We start from the raw sequence: 17,960 nt of genomic DNA on the forward strand, positions 1-17,960 counted from the left end.
TCCATTATTACACAGCTCCTTCATCCAGCTGATTAACATGCCGATTGCCAACATGTGGAGCAAAGTTGACACCACCCATCTTGTAGCCAATAAATGTTGTCGTAAAGAAAGAGGCCTATACGCTATCGTCAGGACACCCAGTACCCAATTTATACTTACTCAAAACTTGAACCCAAAAAGCATTCCTATTAAAGCCTAATTTTAGCTACATTTTGTTCCTCAAGTTTGCGAGCTGTCAACAAGTTTCCCAACCAACTAGCTGAATCTTTCGATGCTCATTTGTACAACCTATAACAAAATTCCTTATTATCTTTGCAATTTCTCAACAGATGTCCACCGGAATTCAAGGCAACTACATGAAATAATTGGGAATAACTAAGATGATCGACCTCGCCAAGGTAACTCCACTATCCTACCCATTAAACCATTTATCAACTTCATCCATCATTAACCGATATGTCTGCTTGGTTACCCTTTAGTGAATTAAGGGCATCCCAATATATTTCTCTACATCCTCCACTACTTTGAACCCCAACTTGGACCTAATTTGCATTTTCCTACACTCGGTCATGTTTGGGGAACAATAAATTTGGTCTAAATTTAACGGCGTTTTTCCGACAAACGCCGCAAAAGAATATGATCTTTAGCAGCGCTTTCCCTATAAACGCCGCTAAAAAGCATGACTTTTAGCGGCGCTTTTCTCAAAAATGACGAATTAAATATATTAAATGATTCTTAAATGATACTTTTCCCAAAATAATGATAAATTAAATATTAGCAAATCTAAATGATACTTCAAATCCAACGAAAGAAATATGTATATGATCTAAATTAATAAATGAAATAACAAAATTTATTATTTTCAAAAGTTATAATGTTAAAATATTCTTACAATAAGAAAACAAACATCTAAAATGACGGATTCTGCAACTGCTGAAACATCTTCATCATATTCTGAAGCTGTAGCTGGAGTGCGTCATATTTTCTGCTTTGCTCTGCTTCCCTCGTTGCTGCCTCTGCTTCCCTCGTCGTTGCCTCCGCTTTAAGTTGTAGCTGGAGTTCTTCATATTCTCTTCGAACCTCTGCTTCTCTCGATTCTACCTTCGCTTTAAGTTGAGCAATTTGCTCAACTGTGCTCGCTTGCATCTAAGTCATCTGGTCTCTTAACCTCTGAACTTCAGCTTGAGCCTGACTCCCAGAAGGCATGTATTGCTGCAAGTTGGATCCAAAATATTGGGTTGGGTTAACAAAAGATCCTTGAAACTGAACCCGATCATATCTTTCAAGACCCAAAAATTTAGTAATAATTTGGTTATCAATGTCGTCAAGATTAATAAAACTATCACTCGAAGCGATCGCTTCATACTCCGCCCTTTTATCATTTAGTTTCTCCTAATAAATCAATCAAAAAGTTAGAAACGAAATATATAATTAAAACAAATGCAACATAACTTTAACATTATTTGCATTACAAACGATGAATTAAACCATTATAATTAAACATGATAAATATTTAAAATAATTCAAATTTTATTAAGTAAATATACCATAATTTCTACAGCTTCAGTAGTCATAGGAGATCCATCTTTCTTTTATGTGTAATGTCAAAAAGCTGAAGGCATCCAACTTTTTGACCAAACGATAGTTCCTACAATATAGTAGTAAAAATATTATTTAGTAGAAAGTAATTAATTACACAATTAATAAATTCAAAATACCTCGTCCTTAGCTACACAAGAAAAACTTTTCGACCCAGTTGTGTGCGTGAATTTTTTTTTTGCCTACTTGTAGTTCCAACTAGCTCACGATCCTACATTATGAAATTATTATTACGTATATAGTAAATACTATAAATCGAAATAATTATAAGAGTTTGAAAGTATGTAATACCTCTCCTTTCTTTGAATTCCAAAATCTAACTACATCTTCCCATTGGTACCTCAGCATTCTCGGCGAGACATTTCGCAATTTCTCTTTGAGGCTTATATTTTTCTTAAAATATTCCTTCTTTAAAGCATTTTTATGGTCTCTCCATTTTTTTCCTAATGTCTTCTTCACATAATTATCTGAGACCTCTAAAGCAAATCTCTCCTGCAAATAACACAAGTTTAGAAAGTAAATATAAATGAAACTTAAACCAATGTATTATAAATTACATTCACATTATTACCTTAATATTATTGAGAGCTTGATTTTTGTTACTATCAGGCATATGATGTCATGACTCGTAGTTGATAGGAAATATATTGACATTTTGTGCTATAATGCCCAAGTATCCTGCTAAAAGTCGAGCTTCTGATCCAATAGGCTGACCAAGACTGTTTCTAGCTATTTTGACACGCTCGACAGAATTTAACTCGAATAAATCTTTTAATAGTGTATGTCCTTGAGTTTTGTGCGTCCCACCAATTTCAACTGAAAAAATGATATATTATAATATAAGAATTTGAAACAAAAATCAATAATAAAAGTCAACACGCATGTAAATTAAAGTTAACATTACTTTGAATTTCTACAGTTTCGTCAGTTGTATTCGGAACATTCGAAGATCCAATAGCAGTCTGTTGTTCACTATTTGTTTCTTCCGAATTTGGAGGATTTTGAACAATACTTAGATCTCGTAATCTTCTTCTAGGCATTTTATCTGCAATACACATTAAATAGTTGAAATTTTAGTAACTAATTACGACAATAATAGTACATATAAAAGAGTTGAAATATTTAACAAGATCAAGATTTAAATTATAATATTACATATAATTAAAAAATCATAAAATCTTACTACATCATAATCCGTAAATATTTTCATCCACATCCTGGTGAACCCATTAAAATTGTGTACTAGTACTAGGAATAGTTTCATTTAAGTTTGTTCTGGAAAAGACAAAGTTTCTGATCTTTCATCGATGTCATCTCTACTTCCATTACCCATGTCAAACAAGTCTCTAGGGGTGTTACGGAGTACAACGTACCAACCCTCATCAGTTGGATCTTTCGAGTAAAAACTTGTTTGACTTTAGAAGAAAATACATACGGCTCGTCTATCAATTGTTGTCCAGTGTGAATTAATCGAGAGAAGTTCACCATTTTAAAATCAAATTGATCTTTTTTAATTCCGCGAGCAGTATTAACATCAGCCCAATCACATCGAAATAAGACAACCTTCCGTTTGCCATAGTAATCCAACTCAATAATGTCAGTAAGAAGTCCGTAATACTCCACATTTCTCTCAACAGGATTACTGTCCCAAGCACTAGCATAACTTGTAATTGAAGAATTAAAAACTATTCCACAATTTTGAGTCCTCCTCAATCTTTTGCGAGATTTTGTATGAAACCTAAATCCATTGATGAGGAAGGCACTATATCTTTTTACTACTCTATTCGGACTAGACCTGTCCATGGGCCGGGCCGGGCCCGAAAAAAAATTTTCGGCCCGCCTCCTAGGCCCGGGCGCAGCCCGGCCCGAAATATGGGCCTAAAATTTTGCCCAGCCTACCGAGAAAAATATCATAAGCTTAGAGCCTACTCTTTACCATTTTAAAATAAACATTAAAAAATTATTTTAAAATAAAAAAATAAAAAAAATATTTTAAAAGTATTTTAAAATTAAAAAATAAAAATAAAAAATATACCGGGCCAAAAAAGTGGTGCCCGAGGCCCAGCCTGTTTTTTAAACGAGCCTCGTTTTTTTGCCCAAGCCCATATTTCGGACCTATACTTTTACCCGAACCCTCCCATATTTTGGACGGGCCGTCGGGCCGGGCCGGGCCGCCCGGCCCATGGACAGTTCTAATTCGGACCTTAGGAAAGCCATTTAACTTCGTCTTTGACATCATTTCCACTCCAAACCTATTGAATCAAAAGTAAATAGATTAATTATAAATATTATACGAAAACATTATTATTTGTCAATGAAAACTTCAATTGCTTACCGTTTTCCCTAACCATTCATGAAAAGATTATGTGAATAACTTATGTCTCGATGTTGTAATCTTCGGGAGCGTGAACGAGATCTTAAGACTTGTTTGTACTCGCTATGTTAAAAAGTGGATTACTTGGTTAGAAGATAAACACATTAAAAAGATGAATATTTATTAAATTCTAAAACTTACTTGCGTAATGGTTCAATTGAATCATGGTGAAAAAGAACATATTGATGTGCTTGTACCTAAGATCTATCATCTAAGTGTGCAATTTCAGCTTTACCGATTGGTTCTCTATAACTTCGAAATAGATAAGTTTCGGCTAAGTTATGATTAGTGAGCTCAACATTTCTACTTGGTCTATTCAATCTTGTTTCAACATATTCTAAATATCTAGAGTAGAAGGTCATACACTCCTCTGCCAAGTAACCTTCAGTAATTGATCCTTCTGGATAATACTTATTACGACAATAAGACTTCAATTTGCATGGGAACCTAAACGTGATATACAACATTATCAAAAGTTGTAATTAAAGGTATATTCATGAATGAATGAAAACTTTGCAAATAAATTAGCACCTCTCTATAGGATACATCCACCGATAGAAAACTGGTCCACCAAGTTTTGTTTCATGAGGGAGATGGATTAGCAAGTGCACCATAATAGTGAAGAACGAAGGTTGAAAGGTCTTCTCCAAGTTGCATAAAGTCAATGCGGATTGGTCTTGTATTTTCTCAAGCTCTTCAACAATCAAAACTTTGCCACAAATAGCTTTCATTATATTGGATAGTTCAATTATACAAGACGTCACTTTTTTTTACATACAATACCGTAAAGCAACTGGCAGTAAATCTTGCATCAAGATGTGATAATCATGTGATTTTAGTGAATATAGTCTTCGATCTTTAAGACTCACACATCGAGATATATTTGATGTATATGCATCTAGGACCTTTATATCCTTCAACACCGTGCAGAACACTTCTTTTTCTTTCTTCGACATTGAAAAAATAAAAGGCGACAGCCGAGATTTTCCATTCGGAAGTAATTGGGGATGAAGATCACGCCAAATTCCCATGTCAACTAGATCAAGTGGACTCTGAAGATTGTCTTTCCATTTTCTATCGACATTCAGAATTGTCTCGATGATGTTCTCGCAAACATTCTTTTCAATATGCATGACATCAAAATTGTGTCACAAAATGTGATGCTCCCAATAAGGCAACTCAAAAAAAATACTTCTTTTTTTCCACAAGTCCGCCTCATTAGGATCATCCTCCTCATCAGATTCATCATCAATCTGCCGATCAACATCGCCAACATACACCTCCCTCGGTCTTCTCTTTGTTTGCGTGTTGGGTGGTTGATTCATCTTCCTATAACTGAAATTGATATCTTTTAACATGAACAAGATTTCAAAGCTAATGGTCTACTCAGGAGCTTCTCTGAACTCTTCAATACCATCAAATAGAGTTCTCTAAAATCTAATCTATGATTTTCATCTAACCACCGATGATGCCCTATATAGGAGAACTTCTTCCCATTATATAACCACTTCAAACATGTTTGCACCGCACAACAAGTACAAGCATAACGTCCTTTTATACTCCAACCAGATAAATTGGCATAAGCCAGGAAATCATTAATAGTCCACAACAAAGCTGTACGTAAATAAAAGTTCTCATTTCTCAAGACATCATATGTTTCAACACCCGCCCATAATTGTTTCAACTCTTCAATAAGTGGCTACATATAAATGTCAATATCATTTTCGAGACCTTTCTCTCTAGGGATAATCATAGATAAGATAAAAGAAGATTGCTTCATGCAAATCCATTGAGGCAAATTGTAAGGAACAAGCACTATAGGCCAAGTACTGTACGAAGTACTCATGATTTTAAAATGATTAAATCCATCAGATACTAGCCCAAGCCTCACATTCTGAGGACCAATTGCAAAGCTTGGAAATTTACTGTCAAATGATTTCCAAACTAAAGAATCCGCAGGATGCCTTAATAATCCATTATCGATTCTTTGATCATGATGTCACTTCATAGACTCGGTTGTCATTGAAGACATGAAAATGAAAAGCCTTTGAAGCCTTGGTATTAGTGGAAAATATCGTAAAATCTTTATTGGCTTCTTTCTTAAATGTGCCTCACCTTCATCCTCATTCACATCCTCTGTATTCTTATTCATCTAACGAGATTTACCGCAAACATGATAAGACTTTTGGTTTAATCCTTCAATGGCATCAAGATGATCATTTGTACATACTAAAGTGAAGTGACATCTTCATTGTAATACCCAATTTGCCCGGCTAAATAAAAAAACAAAAAAATTATTAAAAATCCATAAGTCCATTTACACTGCCCAATTACAACAAAAACTAAACCCAATTACAATGGCCCAAATACCCCAGCCCAATTACATTGAAACCCAAAACGGAAAACAATTTTCAGAAACCCCTAGGGTTTCCAAAATATCTCAGTCGCCGCTCCAGCACCTCTTTGGCTCTCCTCGCAACACGCATGCCTCCACGACACGCTCCTCCAGGCCGTACTTGCAGCAAACAACAAACAACAAGCAACCAAAAGGACAAAACAAAAAACAACAAAGGAGCAACAGATTTACAGCGAATTAAAATTTGTAACAAGAGAGAAAAAGAGAAGGAAAAATAGGAAAATAGGGATCTATGTATTTTCTTTTGGGGCTATATAAAGCCAAATACGAAATTTGTAAGGGGTTACGGATAGAATCAATAAAAAAAATCAAAATTGAAAGGAGGTGATTCGTTTTCTTTCTTCTCTTTTTTTCTGAAGATTTCATTTTTCTGTTTTTGGCTTCTTGGCTTCTAGTTATTTTTTTCGAATTTCGAGCAAAAAAAAAGAAACAGGGAGTAGTCTTACCTTCATAAGCCGTGTATCGGACCCCTGTTCGCTTCGTAACGATCGGAGTTCAGATTGGGGGAGCCGGTAGTAGCGAAATAGTGCGAACGATGTTTTGGAGAGGAAGATGTTAGGTTTTTTTTAACTTTGTTTAAAACTATAGCTGCTGCTGATTTTAGGGTTTTAAAGTTGATATTTATTGTGTAAAAAATGACGCCGTTTAAGGCACCTTGATGGCCTTAAAACGACACCAGATATTAGCCATTGTCCAGCCACCGCCATGACCAGACCCGCTCCATGGGGGATCCACATTTTTTTTGTTAGTTGGGTTATTTGCAACCCTGGTCCCTCCACCTTGCAATAGTATTTCAATTTGAATTTTTTTTATATATTTTATTTCCTCTTAAATTTAACTTTTCATTTTATTTTTGTCTCATTTCAGTCCGCGTCACTGCGCTGCGTTTTGGGGGATGGAATAATTTTCGATCTGGCCCCCTCGTAATTCGCGAATTGCAGTTTGACCCTTCGTTTTTTAAACTACATTTGTGGCATGTTAATTCTGTTTTGACTGCAATTTGTCCCTTTTGCAATTTCTAATTACTCAATTATTTTCATTATTATTGTTATTATTATTATTAATGTTATTATAACTATTAGTATTATTATTTATATTAGTTTATATGTTTATTTACCTATGTACATATGTTATTATTTATATTATTACTTTAAGTTTTGGATTATCATCTTATATTAATAATTAGTTTCATTACGTATTTTTGTAGTATAATTTTATATTATAAATAAAATTGTATTACCACTTTGGATTTATTATACATTTGCTTCAAATTTTATTGCATATTTTTATTTAATCTTCGTTATGTATTGTTATTATAAATATACGTATATATATATTATTTAAGGTACTTTGTTTTATTTTTACATAATACTTACTTTAAAATTTATTTGGACACTATTATTTTATGTAGTATTTATCTTTAACCGTATTTTTAATTTATTTCAAATTTTCATTTATATATTATTTATTTTAAATTTATTTTAATATATAATTTCATTTCTTTCGTATTTTTTAGTTATTTCAAACTTGTATATTAGGTTGGTGTTTGTATTAATTAAACTTGTTCCTTAGTAGTATTATTATTATTATTAGCTTTTAAATGTTAATGTTGATTTACATGTGATGTGAAGTTAATGTCTCTATGCGTATGGTATTTGTTTATTGGTATTCATTTATTATTAGTGTTTATTAACATATATTGCGGTTCATGAATTATCGCCTCGCGTCGTGCATTGTTATTCCATTGTGCTTTATTCGTTCAAAAAGTCGTGTTTAATATGGTTTAAGTATCAAAACCAATTTATTCAAAAACTTTCAAGATAACGCAAAGTTCAGTATTTGGAATCTTCGAAAGAATTGAGCCCTAACGTATTGTGCTCCAATTTTCCTCGTTGAATCTAAATAATCGAAGATTTTCTTTAATCAAAACATATAAATAAAAACTCATTCTCGGGAACTCGATACGTTGTGTCCTAATGTATTGGACGTGACATGTCGTTTTCTCGAAATGAAGATTTTAAAAAAAATGATAAGGGCTATATTCAATGCTAGGAATTTTGAGAAATTGTGCCCTAACGTATTGGGTTTCAATTTTTCATCTGACTTAAAGCAATTGAATATCTCTTTTTAACTTCACCGCAAGAGTTTTGAAAATCGAAAGACAAGCTTATTCTCGAGGACTAAAAACGTCGTGTCCTAATGTATTGGGCATGACATTTTATTACTCTGAGACGAGAAGGTATTTGGCATTCACCTCGATTTATCCAAGCATCTTTTATAAAATTAACATTAATAAAAAAGGGAGGATAGTATTAAAATTCTCGACACTAAGACATTAAACAATCAATTCGATACCAATTTTGGGCGTTACGAGGGTGCTAACCCTTCCTTGTACGTAACTGACTCCCGAACCTATTTTCTCAAAATTCGTAGGCCAAAAAATCGTTTTCAAGGTAATCCGATCACACCTCTTTAAGAGATCGGTGGCGACTCTCATTTTTGTTTTTAAGTCGACGACTAAATCTTTTGTTTTTCAAAAAATTGTTTCGACATTCATGTTGATTAAACTATTTATGAATTTAATCCTTTTTGCTTCAAGTTCTGAATTTACAATCAAACAAACACATTGTCTTACTCAAAAAAATTTGAAGAAATTTAAGATTGGCATACATAAGGCTATGGTTGAAATGATGACAAAATGCGGTACATTCACTAATTTTCTCTGTGAGTTTTTTTTCATTTTGTGAGATCAAATAGATTTTATTTGTTGCAGGAAAATAATATGATACAAAAACACCCATAAAGCAGACATGTTATCTTCAATTAGTCCACTTTTATTCTTACCCTACTGTTAAAATTTGCTAATCCATCAATCAATAGTTGGAGAAGAGAAATAAGCAAAGTCATTTTCAAAACATATACAGATTGTTGAATAAGTGTTGTCAGATTGTTACTGACCCGAAGATGGGCACTAATCAAACAAAATATAGTTTTACTCATTTAACAATAAAAAAAATAACAATCAAACAAAATGAAAAAAAAATAAACTTACAAGGCAGGCGAAGCAGTAGAGTGCTACCAACGGAGATGCAGCAAAGGGTTGCCGACAGCGATGCAAAGGACTGTTGATTTGGGGAAAAAATAAAGGGAATTGGGAAAATTGTTAGGGATTTCAAGGTAAGGGAGAAATGATTTGGGGAAAATAAAATGGGGAAAAAATAGGGATTTCGGGGGGGTCTGATCTGGGGGAAATGAAGTGGGGAAAAAGGGGAAGGGTTCTGGGGAAATTACTTAGGGATTTTCGGGAGGGGAACCGATTTTGGGAAAAAGACTAAGGCATTTCGGGGCTAACAAAACGACACCGTTTTGCAAAAAATAATACATATTCGTGACGTTTGTACCAAAAACGCCACTATTGTTCAACTTTTTGCGGCGTTTGGAACAAAAACGCCACTATTGCCACTATTGCCACTATTGCTTACCTTTTGTGGTGTTTTTCTCATAAACACCACTAATACTTGACTTTTTTACAATTTTTATATTAAATTATTGTATCTTTCATATCAATTTTAAATAAATAATTTTTGAAAATTTAAGTAATATTTAAAAGAATTAGATAAAATTATAATTTTGATGTAAGAAAACGAAAACAAAAATTTCAAAATATGAAAAAGGAAAAGCTTTAAAAAATTTCTTTTTGTAATTATATATTCTTTCAATATTTTAGGAAATTTAAATAACTTTTCAATTTACTAATTAATTTTGTTTCTCTAGAGATGCATGTGTTAGCAATTTTTAAATTTTAATATATATAAAATTTATCTATTATCTCTTAAATAATTTAAACTATAATGATAATTTTAATATATTAAAATTAATATTATCTCTTTAAAATTATATAAGAAATTATTTAATATATAAATTAAAAACAATCAGTCATATACCCAAAAAACTTCAAAATTATTTTAAATAATAGTATTTTAATTTTTTTTATTTTTAACATATATTTTTCTATGTTTTTACTTTCAAATTTTTCTATGTACCATTTTTTTGAAGATTTTAAATATTAAATAAAAAATAAATTGTATTTTAATTAATATAAAGAAACTAGTTAAATAATAAATAGAAGAGGATGAAAGAGTGCATGCATGGTTGAGAATGCAGGGAGCAAAATGGTGTCGTTTTGTTTAAAATAAAATAATTTTTTTCGGCATTTTTGTCAAAAATAGCGCTAATGTTTGACTTTTTGCAGCATTTTTCTCATAAACGCCGCTACTGCCAGACCTTTTGCAGCGTTTTCCAATTAGCGCAGCTAATGTATAACTTTTGTGGCGTTTTTGGTCCAAAAGTCGCTAAAAGCTTAATTTCCTGTAATGATCGAAGGAGGGTACTTTAATGGCATAACTCATGATTATGAAGTTTGATGATTTAGGGGTAGGGTTGGATCTTGATGTTAAGATTTGGGCTTAATTAAAAATTTTAAAATATTTGGAGGATTTAATGAGAATGTTCAAAAATTTTGTAAGTCTAATTAAAATTTTCAAATTTTAAAAGCTTAATGAGTGAACAAAATATTAAAAGGATGTAGTTAAAATTTTTAAAAAGTTTAATGAGAAATTCCAAATTTTAGGAGGTTAACTAAAAGTTTTAAAGTTTTAAGGGTCTAAAGAAAATTTTTAATTTATTTAGGGGGCCTTAGCCCACATTACATATGATCTAGACGACTAATATTGCAACAAAGTTAAAAATTTGAGGATGAGGGTGCATAACTGTTTTTAGTGTAATTCATTTTAATTTTGGATTATTTCAAATTAATTATAACACTATTTAAGATAAGTGAGATGATAATGAAATAGCTAGTAAGCTTGTTGAGGATGAAACCAAAGGGAGTAATTTCAATATTAACATTGTCGATTAAAGAGCTCTCGAATTACTTAAGACGAAAATCAACAAATTTAAATGTCACTTTTCTAAGAAAGAATGACACTATCACGCAAAGCTTTGTTCAAAAAAATTTATATTTTTGTATATTTCAAATCAAATTTAATTGAAATTCCTAAAAACATTTGATGGTTACTACTTTTATTTGCAATATGATTCCGAATTGTAGGCAATGGTAGAGAGGAAGATGGGATGAATCTGAGTCTTTGTTTTCTCATTACAACATGAAAATATGTATTCTTAGTTAGAGTTAAACTGTAAATAACTTTCATATATTCCTTCTTTTCTTTTTTTCTCCACTTATTTCCTTGAATATATTATTTGTAGATTACAAACATGTCACCTGCCCAATCCCAATCCCATTTTCATTATTACATTTAATATTTATCAAAGCAATTTTATTTAAATACTAAAAGTTTCAAATTTCAAAATAAAATAAAATATTTCAATTTTTAGAAATTATTTTTGAAAAGCTTTTTTTTTTAAAACAAACAGACCATGGTAGATGTTCATTTAGTTACTTGATCAACATAATGAATTTAAAGTTGAGTAGTTGGAAGAAGTGAAAGTGGACTTATTCCCCATGCATTTTAACCAAGTATGAATCTTGGGAGGGCTTTGCCTGAATACCATCCCCACCCAAATAGGACTATACTCATATCATAAGACGAATGAGGACACATGTGGTCTATCAAAACAAAAATTTAATTTTTATAAATTAATCCTCCCTCTACCTTTCATCGTTAAGGGTTGTGCAATAAAAAGGAAAAGATTCCAATTTCGTATAAAATAATTTTCTACATTTTTTAATTATATTATTCTAGAAGTATTAAAATAATTCTAGAATAATATAATTTGAGATTTATTCTAAAAATATTAAAATTATTGTTTATATAACAACCATCTTCTTGTTGTCATTAACTAAAGTAGTATGTTAACCGTGTGCAATATAAAGAAATACTCTTTTATTTTATTTGTTAATATTTGATCACGTCAATTAAGTCTTAACTTAGTTCGCATCAGTATTATTGTCAATGTAGGAGGACATGAAATTAAATGTCCTATTTAAAGGTTGGAAGGGTTATAAATATCTCTACGCATTGTATAAAAAAAAGTGTAAACATTCCTTAACCAACAACGACAGAATTAATTGTTTTCGTTAATGCATGATAAGTGTCAATTTATTATTAGTTTATGTTTAAAAAATAAATGATAAAAATTTATATAATATTCAAAATTATTTTAATATTTCTCGCAATTTCAGTATAATTTTCAAAGAATTAAAACTAAAACTAAAAAACTTTAAATATTATTTAAAATTCAAAAATTAATAAATTTTCCAAAGTTTAGAAAAAAAACAAAAATTCAACATAATATTCAAAATAGAAAAAAATAATTGTACAATCCCCAAAAATATTCTAAATCTAAAAATAAAATAATTGTAAAAAGTGCAAAAGAAAAATCAACAAAAAATTTATTTTTACACTGTTTCGTAAAATGGTATTTTATTTATTTATCTTCCATGTCCATCAATATTCCAAGGTGGCTAGATGGTATCACTTTTAAATGTTAATCATTTTAATTTAAAAATCACCAATTTATTTCTTTTATTGCTTTTTTATTTCTTTCAAAATTTTTGAATCTTTTAAATTTTTATTATTTATGATTTGTTAGAATTTTTAATACTATATCATTTTTATTTTTAAATTCTATTGAGTTTTATAAATACTTTTTATACATTTTGAAATTTCGTTTCTGAATTTTTAATATTTTGTTAATATTTATTTTTTAAAAAATTTAAAATATTTTAAGTATTTTTATTTTTAAAGAATATTTTTTGAAATTTTAGAAATATTTATTGAACCTTTTTGGATTTTTAGATTTTTTAAAATATGATATAATTTTCAATATTCAATTCAACCCTCATATTAGAATTTCTATAATGTATTAACACCATGATTAATTATTCTCATTTATCCACTTTTGATAAATTGCTTTTCTTAGAAGGACTAATTTGTTTATTTTAAAATTGATAGGAGCTAAAAGGTGTTTACACCTAAAAAAAAACTCGTGATGTTCTATCTTCTTGGGTTATGAAATAAAAACTTAAATTGGCCCTAAAACCCTTCATATCTATATGAAAGGATATTTCCTTATTTTCCTTCCCTTCTCTTCCCAAATCTCTCAAGAACCAGAAGAGAGACCCCCAAATATTCGGCTGCAGCAATGCCCCACCTACTCCTCCACTATCACGCTCCAATCACAACCGTCCATCTCAGATCATGTTCTTTCCCCTCCCCTAAACCAACGGCCCATATTCACCTACGCTCCAACCCAACAACAGGCGCGACCGTAAAGTGCATGGCCAATCCTAGGAGAGTTAAAATGGTATCGAAACAGATAAGGAGAGAGCTTTCGGACATGCTCTTAACTGACAAAGTGTTGCAATACGCTATATTGCCTGAAGCCGCCTTAGGAGCCGACCGCTACCTCTCTTCCCTTACTACCATAAGTGATGTTGAAGTTTCAGCTGATTTACAGGTACCCTTTGGCATACATGTGAATTAGAAATGTTAATTTGTAGGGTTCTGAATTTGAAAAAGGGGGAAATGTCAAGAATGTAATAATATAGGATTGGCTTTAGCGGCTGATGTTTCTTTGAAAATTTTCTAAATGCGTGTAGGCCTTGATTGAAAGGAAATGTAATCACAACTTATTAGGGTTGTTAGAGCATCATTGTCCTTTTTGGGGACAAAAGCAGGGAGCCTAGGATATAGAGTTCATGAGTGCAAGGATGTACCACTTGAACTAGCCAATCCCAACACATCAAATTAGTATAAAACATTGCCACCTAATAATTCATGTGTTTCTTTTTATTGGTCCATGGTAGTAGGTTGTTAAAGTGTATGTATCTGTTTTTGGTGATGAGAGAGGGAAGGAGATTGCGCTTGCCGGATTGAAGTCAAAAGCTAAATATGTTAGAAGTGAGCTGGGGAAGCGTATGAAGTTGCGGCTTACGCCAGAGATACGTTTTATCGAAGATGAATCTCTGGAGAGGGGAAGCAGGGTAAGTGCTTGCAACCTTTTGTTTGTTGCTGTAAAAATGTGGGTTCAGCACATTTCTCTCCTCAGCTGATCGGATTTGATAACCTGTTTCAGGTAATTGCCATATTAGATAAAATAAAGGCGGAGAAAAAGACTTTGGCAGATGAAGATTATGAAGAAGAAGCTGAATCATCTGTTTCGGCTCAAGATGACACGGACTGGGAGAGTGATGACCCCGATGAAGATATTATTTACGTAAAGTAGTCTCCTTGCTTTCTCTCAGCATTTCTTCAGGGCTGAATGAAGTAGTTGTAGTAATATTTTTACAGGTTTGTTTCTCCTTGTGAATTTAGTTATGCTTTGTTCAATGGTGTTGGAGGTTGATCTCTTTCCTTGAACCCAGGCTCTCTTACTTGATTCTTAGTTTACTAGTCTAAGGGTATATAGCATAAAACCTTATGACTGGAAGGTGAATGTACAATTCAAGTCATTTTCGGTAAAATATGGTTGGTTCATGATAGGATTTTGAAAACCTCATCCTTGTTATGCTGAAAGTTGGAAACTTAAAGTGCTTAGACTTGAGAATGGTGTCCCTGAGACATGGACATTGGCAGTGATTAACGGTGGGGTACATGATAAGATGATTACAGTCATCTCAGAATATCCACATATTTTGAGATTGCACAAAATACTTTACATTCAACAGCATCTCTAAGGCATGTTTTCCATTTTGCATAACTGCTTAGCTATTGGTTTATGAATGATTACTTGTTTGAAGCATTTATTAATGTATTGCAGTGTAGAATTTCCAAACAAGTCTTCTTTCCAAACAAGTCTTCTCATTCGGTGTCTCCATGCTACCTGAATCTCTATCCAAAATTTGGCCTTGTTGGTTTCACTTTTTCTTTCTTGTGCAATATACATCATATAATGATCAATTTATAAACGCTGAATGGTAGTCTAGATTGAGAATTCTGGATGCTAATTGCTGAGAGTACTTGAAACTGACAATTTTCATGAAGTTGCTATGTAAATATGTTTCTGCTCAACGATTATTTCTTTCCATGCCTTTTTGATGGGCTAGGATTTATAGTAAAGACGAAACACTTCCTGCCTTAACATGAGATGTTGATACCAGGAATTGCAAGCCAACCAATGTTGGAAGCCTATATGAATTTTGAAACTAGACAATCTTTTAAAAGGTTTAAGAATGATGAGAAATACTGATTTACGCCAATGTTCTAACAAGAACTAGAAACTAGATTAAAAGAGTTGCAACAACTCACAACAAACCAAACTAGATTAAAAGGTAAAAGAGTTCTAACCTCGGACTTTTCATCCTTGACACATTCTTGTCTAACACCTGAATACAGAGATTTATTTAAGTATCCATGTTTGACACTCGTGCATGACACATGAACCGGAGATATGACCGCTAAATACATGACAAAGCTTAGAATAGTCTAACCCCGCCATATGATATACAGGTTGATATACACCATTCATACCCAGTCAGAGTAACACAACTTGTATCACATCCATAAAGGAATTGGGTACCTCACCTAGCAAGAGATGCTTTATATACAAATCCAGACTAGAAAAGAATTGAACAAAATCTGGATCATTCAAGATAATTAATGAAATTATAATGCAGGAATGCTTTGATTGCTATGCCACTTTTGTTGGTAATAAACGCAGGATCATGTAGGAACTACTGGTGCAGGAAGACAATGCTTGGGAGCCAAAAAGTGAGAATTATTACATTGAACAGGGAAGCATATAATCATCCAACATCTTCCCCATTAACTAAAGACACTAAACATCAGCAGTGCCATTGCCAACCGAAAAACTAATACTTGAAATGCCAAGTTCGTAATACTAAAAAAATTTGGGGACAAGAATGTCATTGTCCATAGAAGCTTTAAGCCGAAATGAAAATCTGGTACAATACCATTGATATGCTTTATTCCTACACCAAACTCAATTCACTCATGCAAACCAACTATGAACAAAAACCACCCCTGCTTCAGTGGTGAGCCTTTGCTTCAGCTTTCCTTTGAGACCTTGCCTTGGCCTGAGAGTAAAAAGCAAAGCAATAAGTAAAAGCATGCCTCTGAAACAAAGGCAGAATATTACTCTCAAACTATCTCAGAAATAAAAACAGGAAACCACCATTCATGTAACACATTTTGGATCAGTAAGATCAAACCAATTCCCTATCAAATATCAAAATGTTGCCTAAAGTGAAATGTCCAAACTCGATAAAGCATCTTATGTATCCAAGGGAAGGAATTAGAATGTAGACCAAATTCTCAAAAACAAATGTTTTAGAAGCAATAGATGTTAGGATTTTAACACACCATTATGTACATTCCTAATATCGCAATTTCAAAATACTCTATCCGTGATGTTTCAAAACAAGATTAAGAGCAGGAAACGGATTCACAAATTGTTCCCAAAACAACAATTTCCATCAAACAATTGTTCCCAGCAGAGTTTATCTACTAAAAATTGTTCCTGATATCTCGAGTAAAGCAATACATGAGATTGCCATTATAATAATAGCCTTAAAACATCAAACAAACAAAAATGACAAGAATGCCTCTTATAAGCAGCTACAATGACCAACACCCTTTTTCCCATACGAGAAAAAAAGAACAGGTCAAAATTAACAATTCCATCAAAAGTAAAAATTTAAAATCAAACCAAGAGAAAACAAAATTGAATTTAAAAAAAAAGGAAATAAATCTAAACTAAAAGCAGTAAATTAAAAGACCTTGAGATACTTGAGCTTAATGCTACCATAAACGAGTCCAAAAGAGAAAGCAGATGCACGAGCCACCTATTACATAGATAATAACGAATCAATTAAAAAATATATGATCTTTCTGGAAAAGAAGAAAACTGGGATCTGTTATCTACAAATGCAATTAATATTTTTGCTGCATTCGATCTAAGCAAATAAACAAAGAAAAGAAAAGAAAATACGAGAGCGAGAGTGCTGGTGCCGGAGTATGGTCCAGGAGGAGACGCCATCGATTTGCTTTGTTTGGGGAATTGGGCGACGGAGTTTCAGATCAGATGAAACAATCTGCGGTTGCCCTAGATACTTTATTGGACTCTTGAGAGTTGGGTTTTAATTTAAGCGAGCGTGGGAATTTAACTGCAACGACAACGTTTCAGGTCGTTCTTCTCGGCCGAACTTTTTTTTTTTTTTTTATTGGCTTAATGCTCAATTTGGCCCCAAACTATACATATTTTCTCATTTTGGTACCTAAATATTTTTCATTTCAATTTAGTACTTAAATTATCATTTCATTACCCGGTTCAGTCCATTTTTTGGAACAAAATTAAATCATGCCAATTAGAATGCGCAACGTGGTATTCAGGATTATTTTAAAAACATTAAATTTAAATTAAAAGTAGAAAAACATTGACCAAGTGTTGACCGACCATTCCTTTAAATTTTAAATATTTTTCAAAAATATCAATTTTTAAAAAGAATAGCAATTTTTAAATTTTTTAAATATCTATATGTTTTGATTTTTTTTTAATTTTTTCAATTTTTAATGTTTAACTTGTCGA

At 32.1% G+C, this 17,960-nt stretch overlaps 2 protein-coding genes across 3 annotated transcripts; one reads left to right on the forward strand and one right to left on the reverse strand.

The window, feature by feature from the left end:
* Positions 1–13,456: 13,456 nt before the first annotated feature.
* On the forward strand, positions 13,457–15,424 carry LOC105766819 (probable ribosome-binding factor A, chloroplastic). 2 transcript variants are annotated; one of them, XR_001125379.2, is made up of 4 exons: positions 13,457–13,871; positions 14,224–14,397; positions 14,490–14,704; positions 15,174–15,424. XR_001125379.2 is itself a non-coding variant. In XM_012586384.2 (3 exons), the coding sequence occupies exons 1-3, from the start codon at positions 13,557–13,559 to the stop codon at positions 14,637–14,639; spliced, it is 639 nt and encodes a 212-aa protein (XP_012441838.1). In that variant the 5' UTR covers positions 13,457–13,556; the 3' UTR covers positions 14,640–14,907. The 2 variants fall into 2 exon arrangements, 1 of the variants encoding a protein (XP_012441838.1); XM_012586384.2 differs by lacking the exon at positions 15,174–15,424 and having other exon boundaries at positions 14,490–14,907.
* A 685-nt stretch (positions 15,425–16,109) lies between these two features.
* On the reverse strand, positions 16,110–17,528 carry LOC105766829 (uncharacterized). The gene is made up of 3 exons (XM_012586393.2): positions 17,364–17,528; positions 17,152–17,217; positions 16,110–16,449 (listed from the first exon to the last, which is right to left on the reverse strand). The coding sequence occupies exons 1-3, from the start codon at positions 17,409–17,411 to the stop codon at positions 16,402–16,404; spliced, it is 162 nt and encodes a 53-aa protein (XP_012441847.1). The 5' UTR covers positions 17,412–17,528; the 3' UTR covers positions 16,110–16,401.
* Positions 17,529–17,960: the final 432 nt, after the last annotated feature.

The sequence above is a fragment of the Gossypium raimondii genome, chromosome 13 (assembly GCF_025698545.1).
Source record: "Gossypium raimondii isolate GPD5lz chromosome 13, ASM2569854v1, whole genome shotgun sequence".
Lineage (NCBI taxonomy): Eukaryota > Viridiplantae > Streptophyta > Magnoliopsida > Malvales > Malvaceae > Gossypium > Gossypium raimondii.

What these genes read in the sequence shown, in the direction of transcription:
- LOC105766829 (XM_012586393.2), bottom strand. Translation starts at nt 17,411, where the DNA reads ATGGCGTCTCCTCCTGGACCATACTCCGGCACCAGCACTCTCGCTCTC. An exon ending in GCACCAGCACTCTCGCTCTC is followed by an intron (nt 17,218 to 17,363) that starts GTATTTTCTTTT and finishes TCTATGTAATAG; the next exon opens with GTGGCTCGTGCATCTGCTTT. An exon ending in TTAAGCTCAAGTATCTCAAG is followed by an intron (nt 16,450 to 17,151) that starts GTCTTTTAATTT and finishes TTTTACTCTCAG; the next exon opens with GCCAAGGCAAGGTCTCAAAG.
- LOC105766819 (XM_012586384.2), top strand. Translation starts at nt 13,557, where the DNA reads ATGCCCCACCTACTCCTCCACTATCACGCTCCAATCACAACCGTCCAT. An exon ending in AAGTTTCAGCTGATTTACAG is followed by an intron (nt 13,872 to 14,223) that starts GTACCCTTTGGC and finishes CCATGGTAGTAG; the next exon opens with GTTGTTAAAGTGTATGTATC. An exon ending in CTCTGGAGAGGGGAAGCAGG is followed by an intron (nt 14,398 to 14,489) that starts GTAAGTGCTTGC and finishes AACCTGTTTCAG; the next exon opens with GTAATTGCCATATTAGATAA.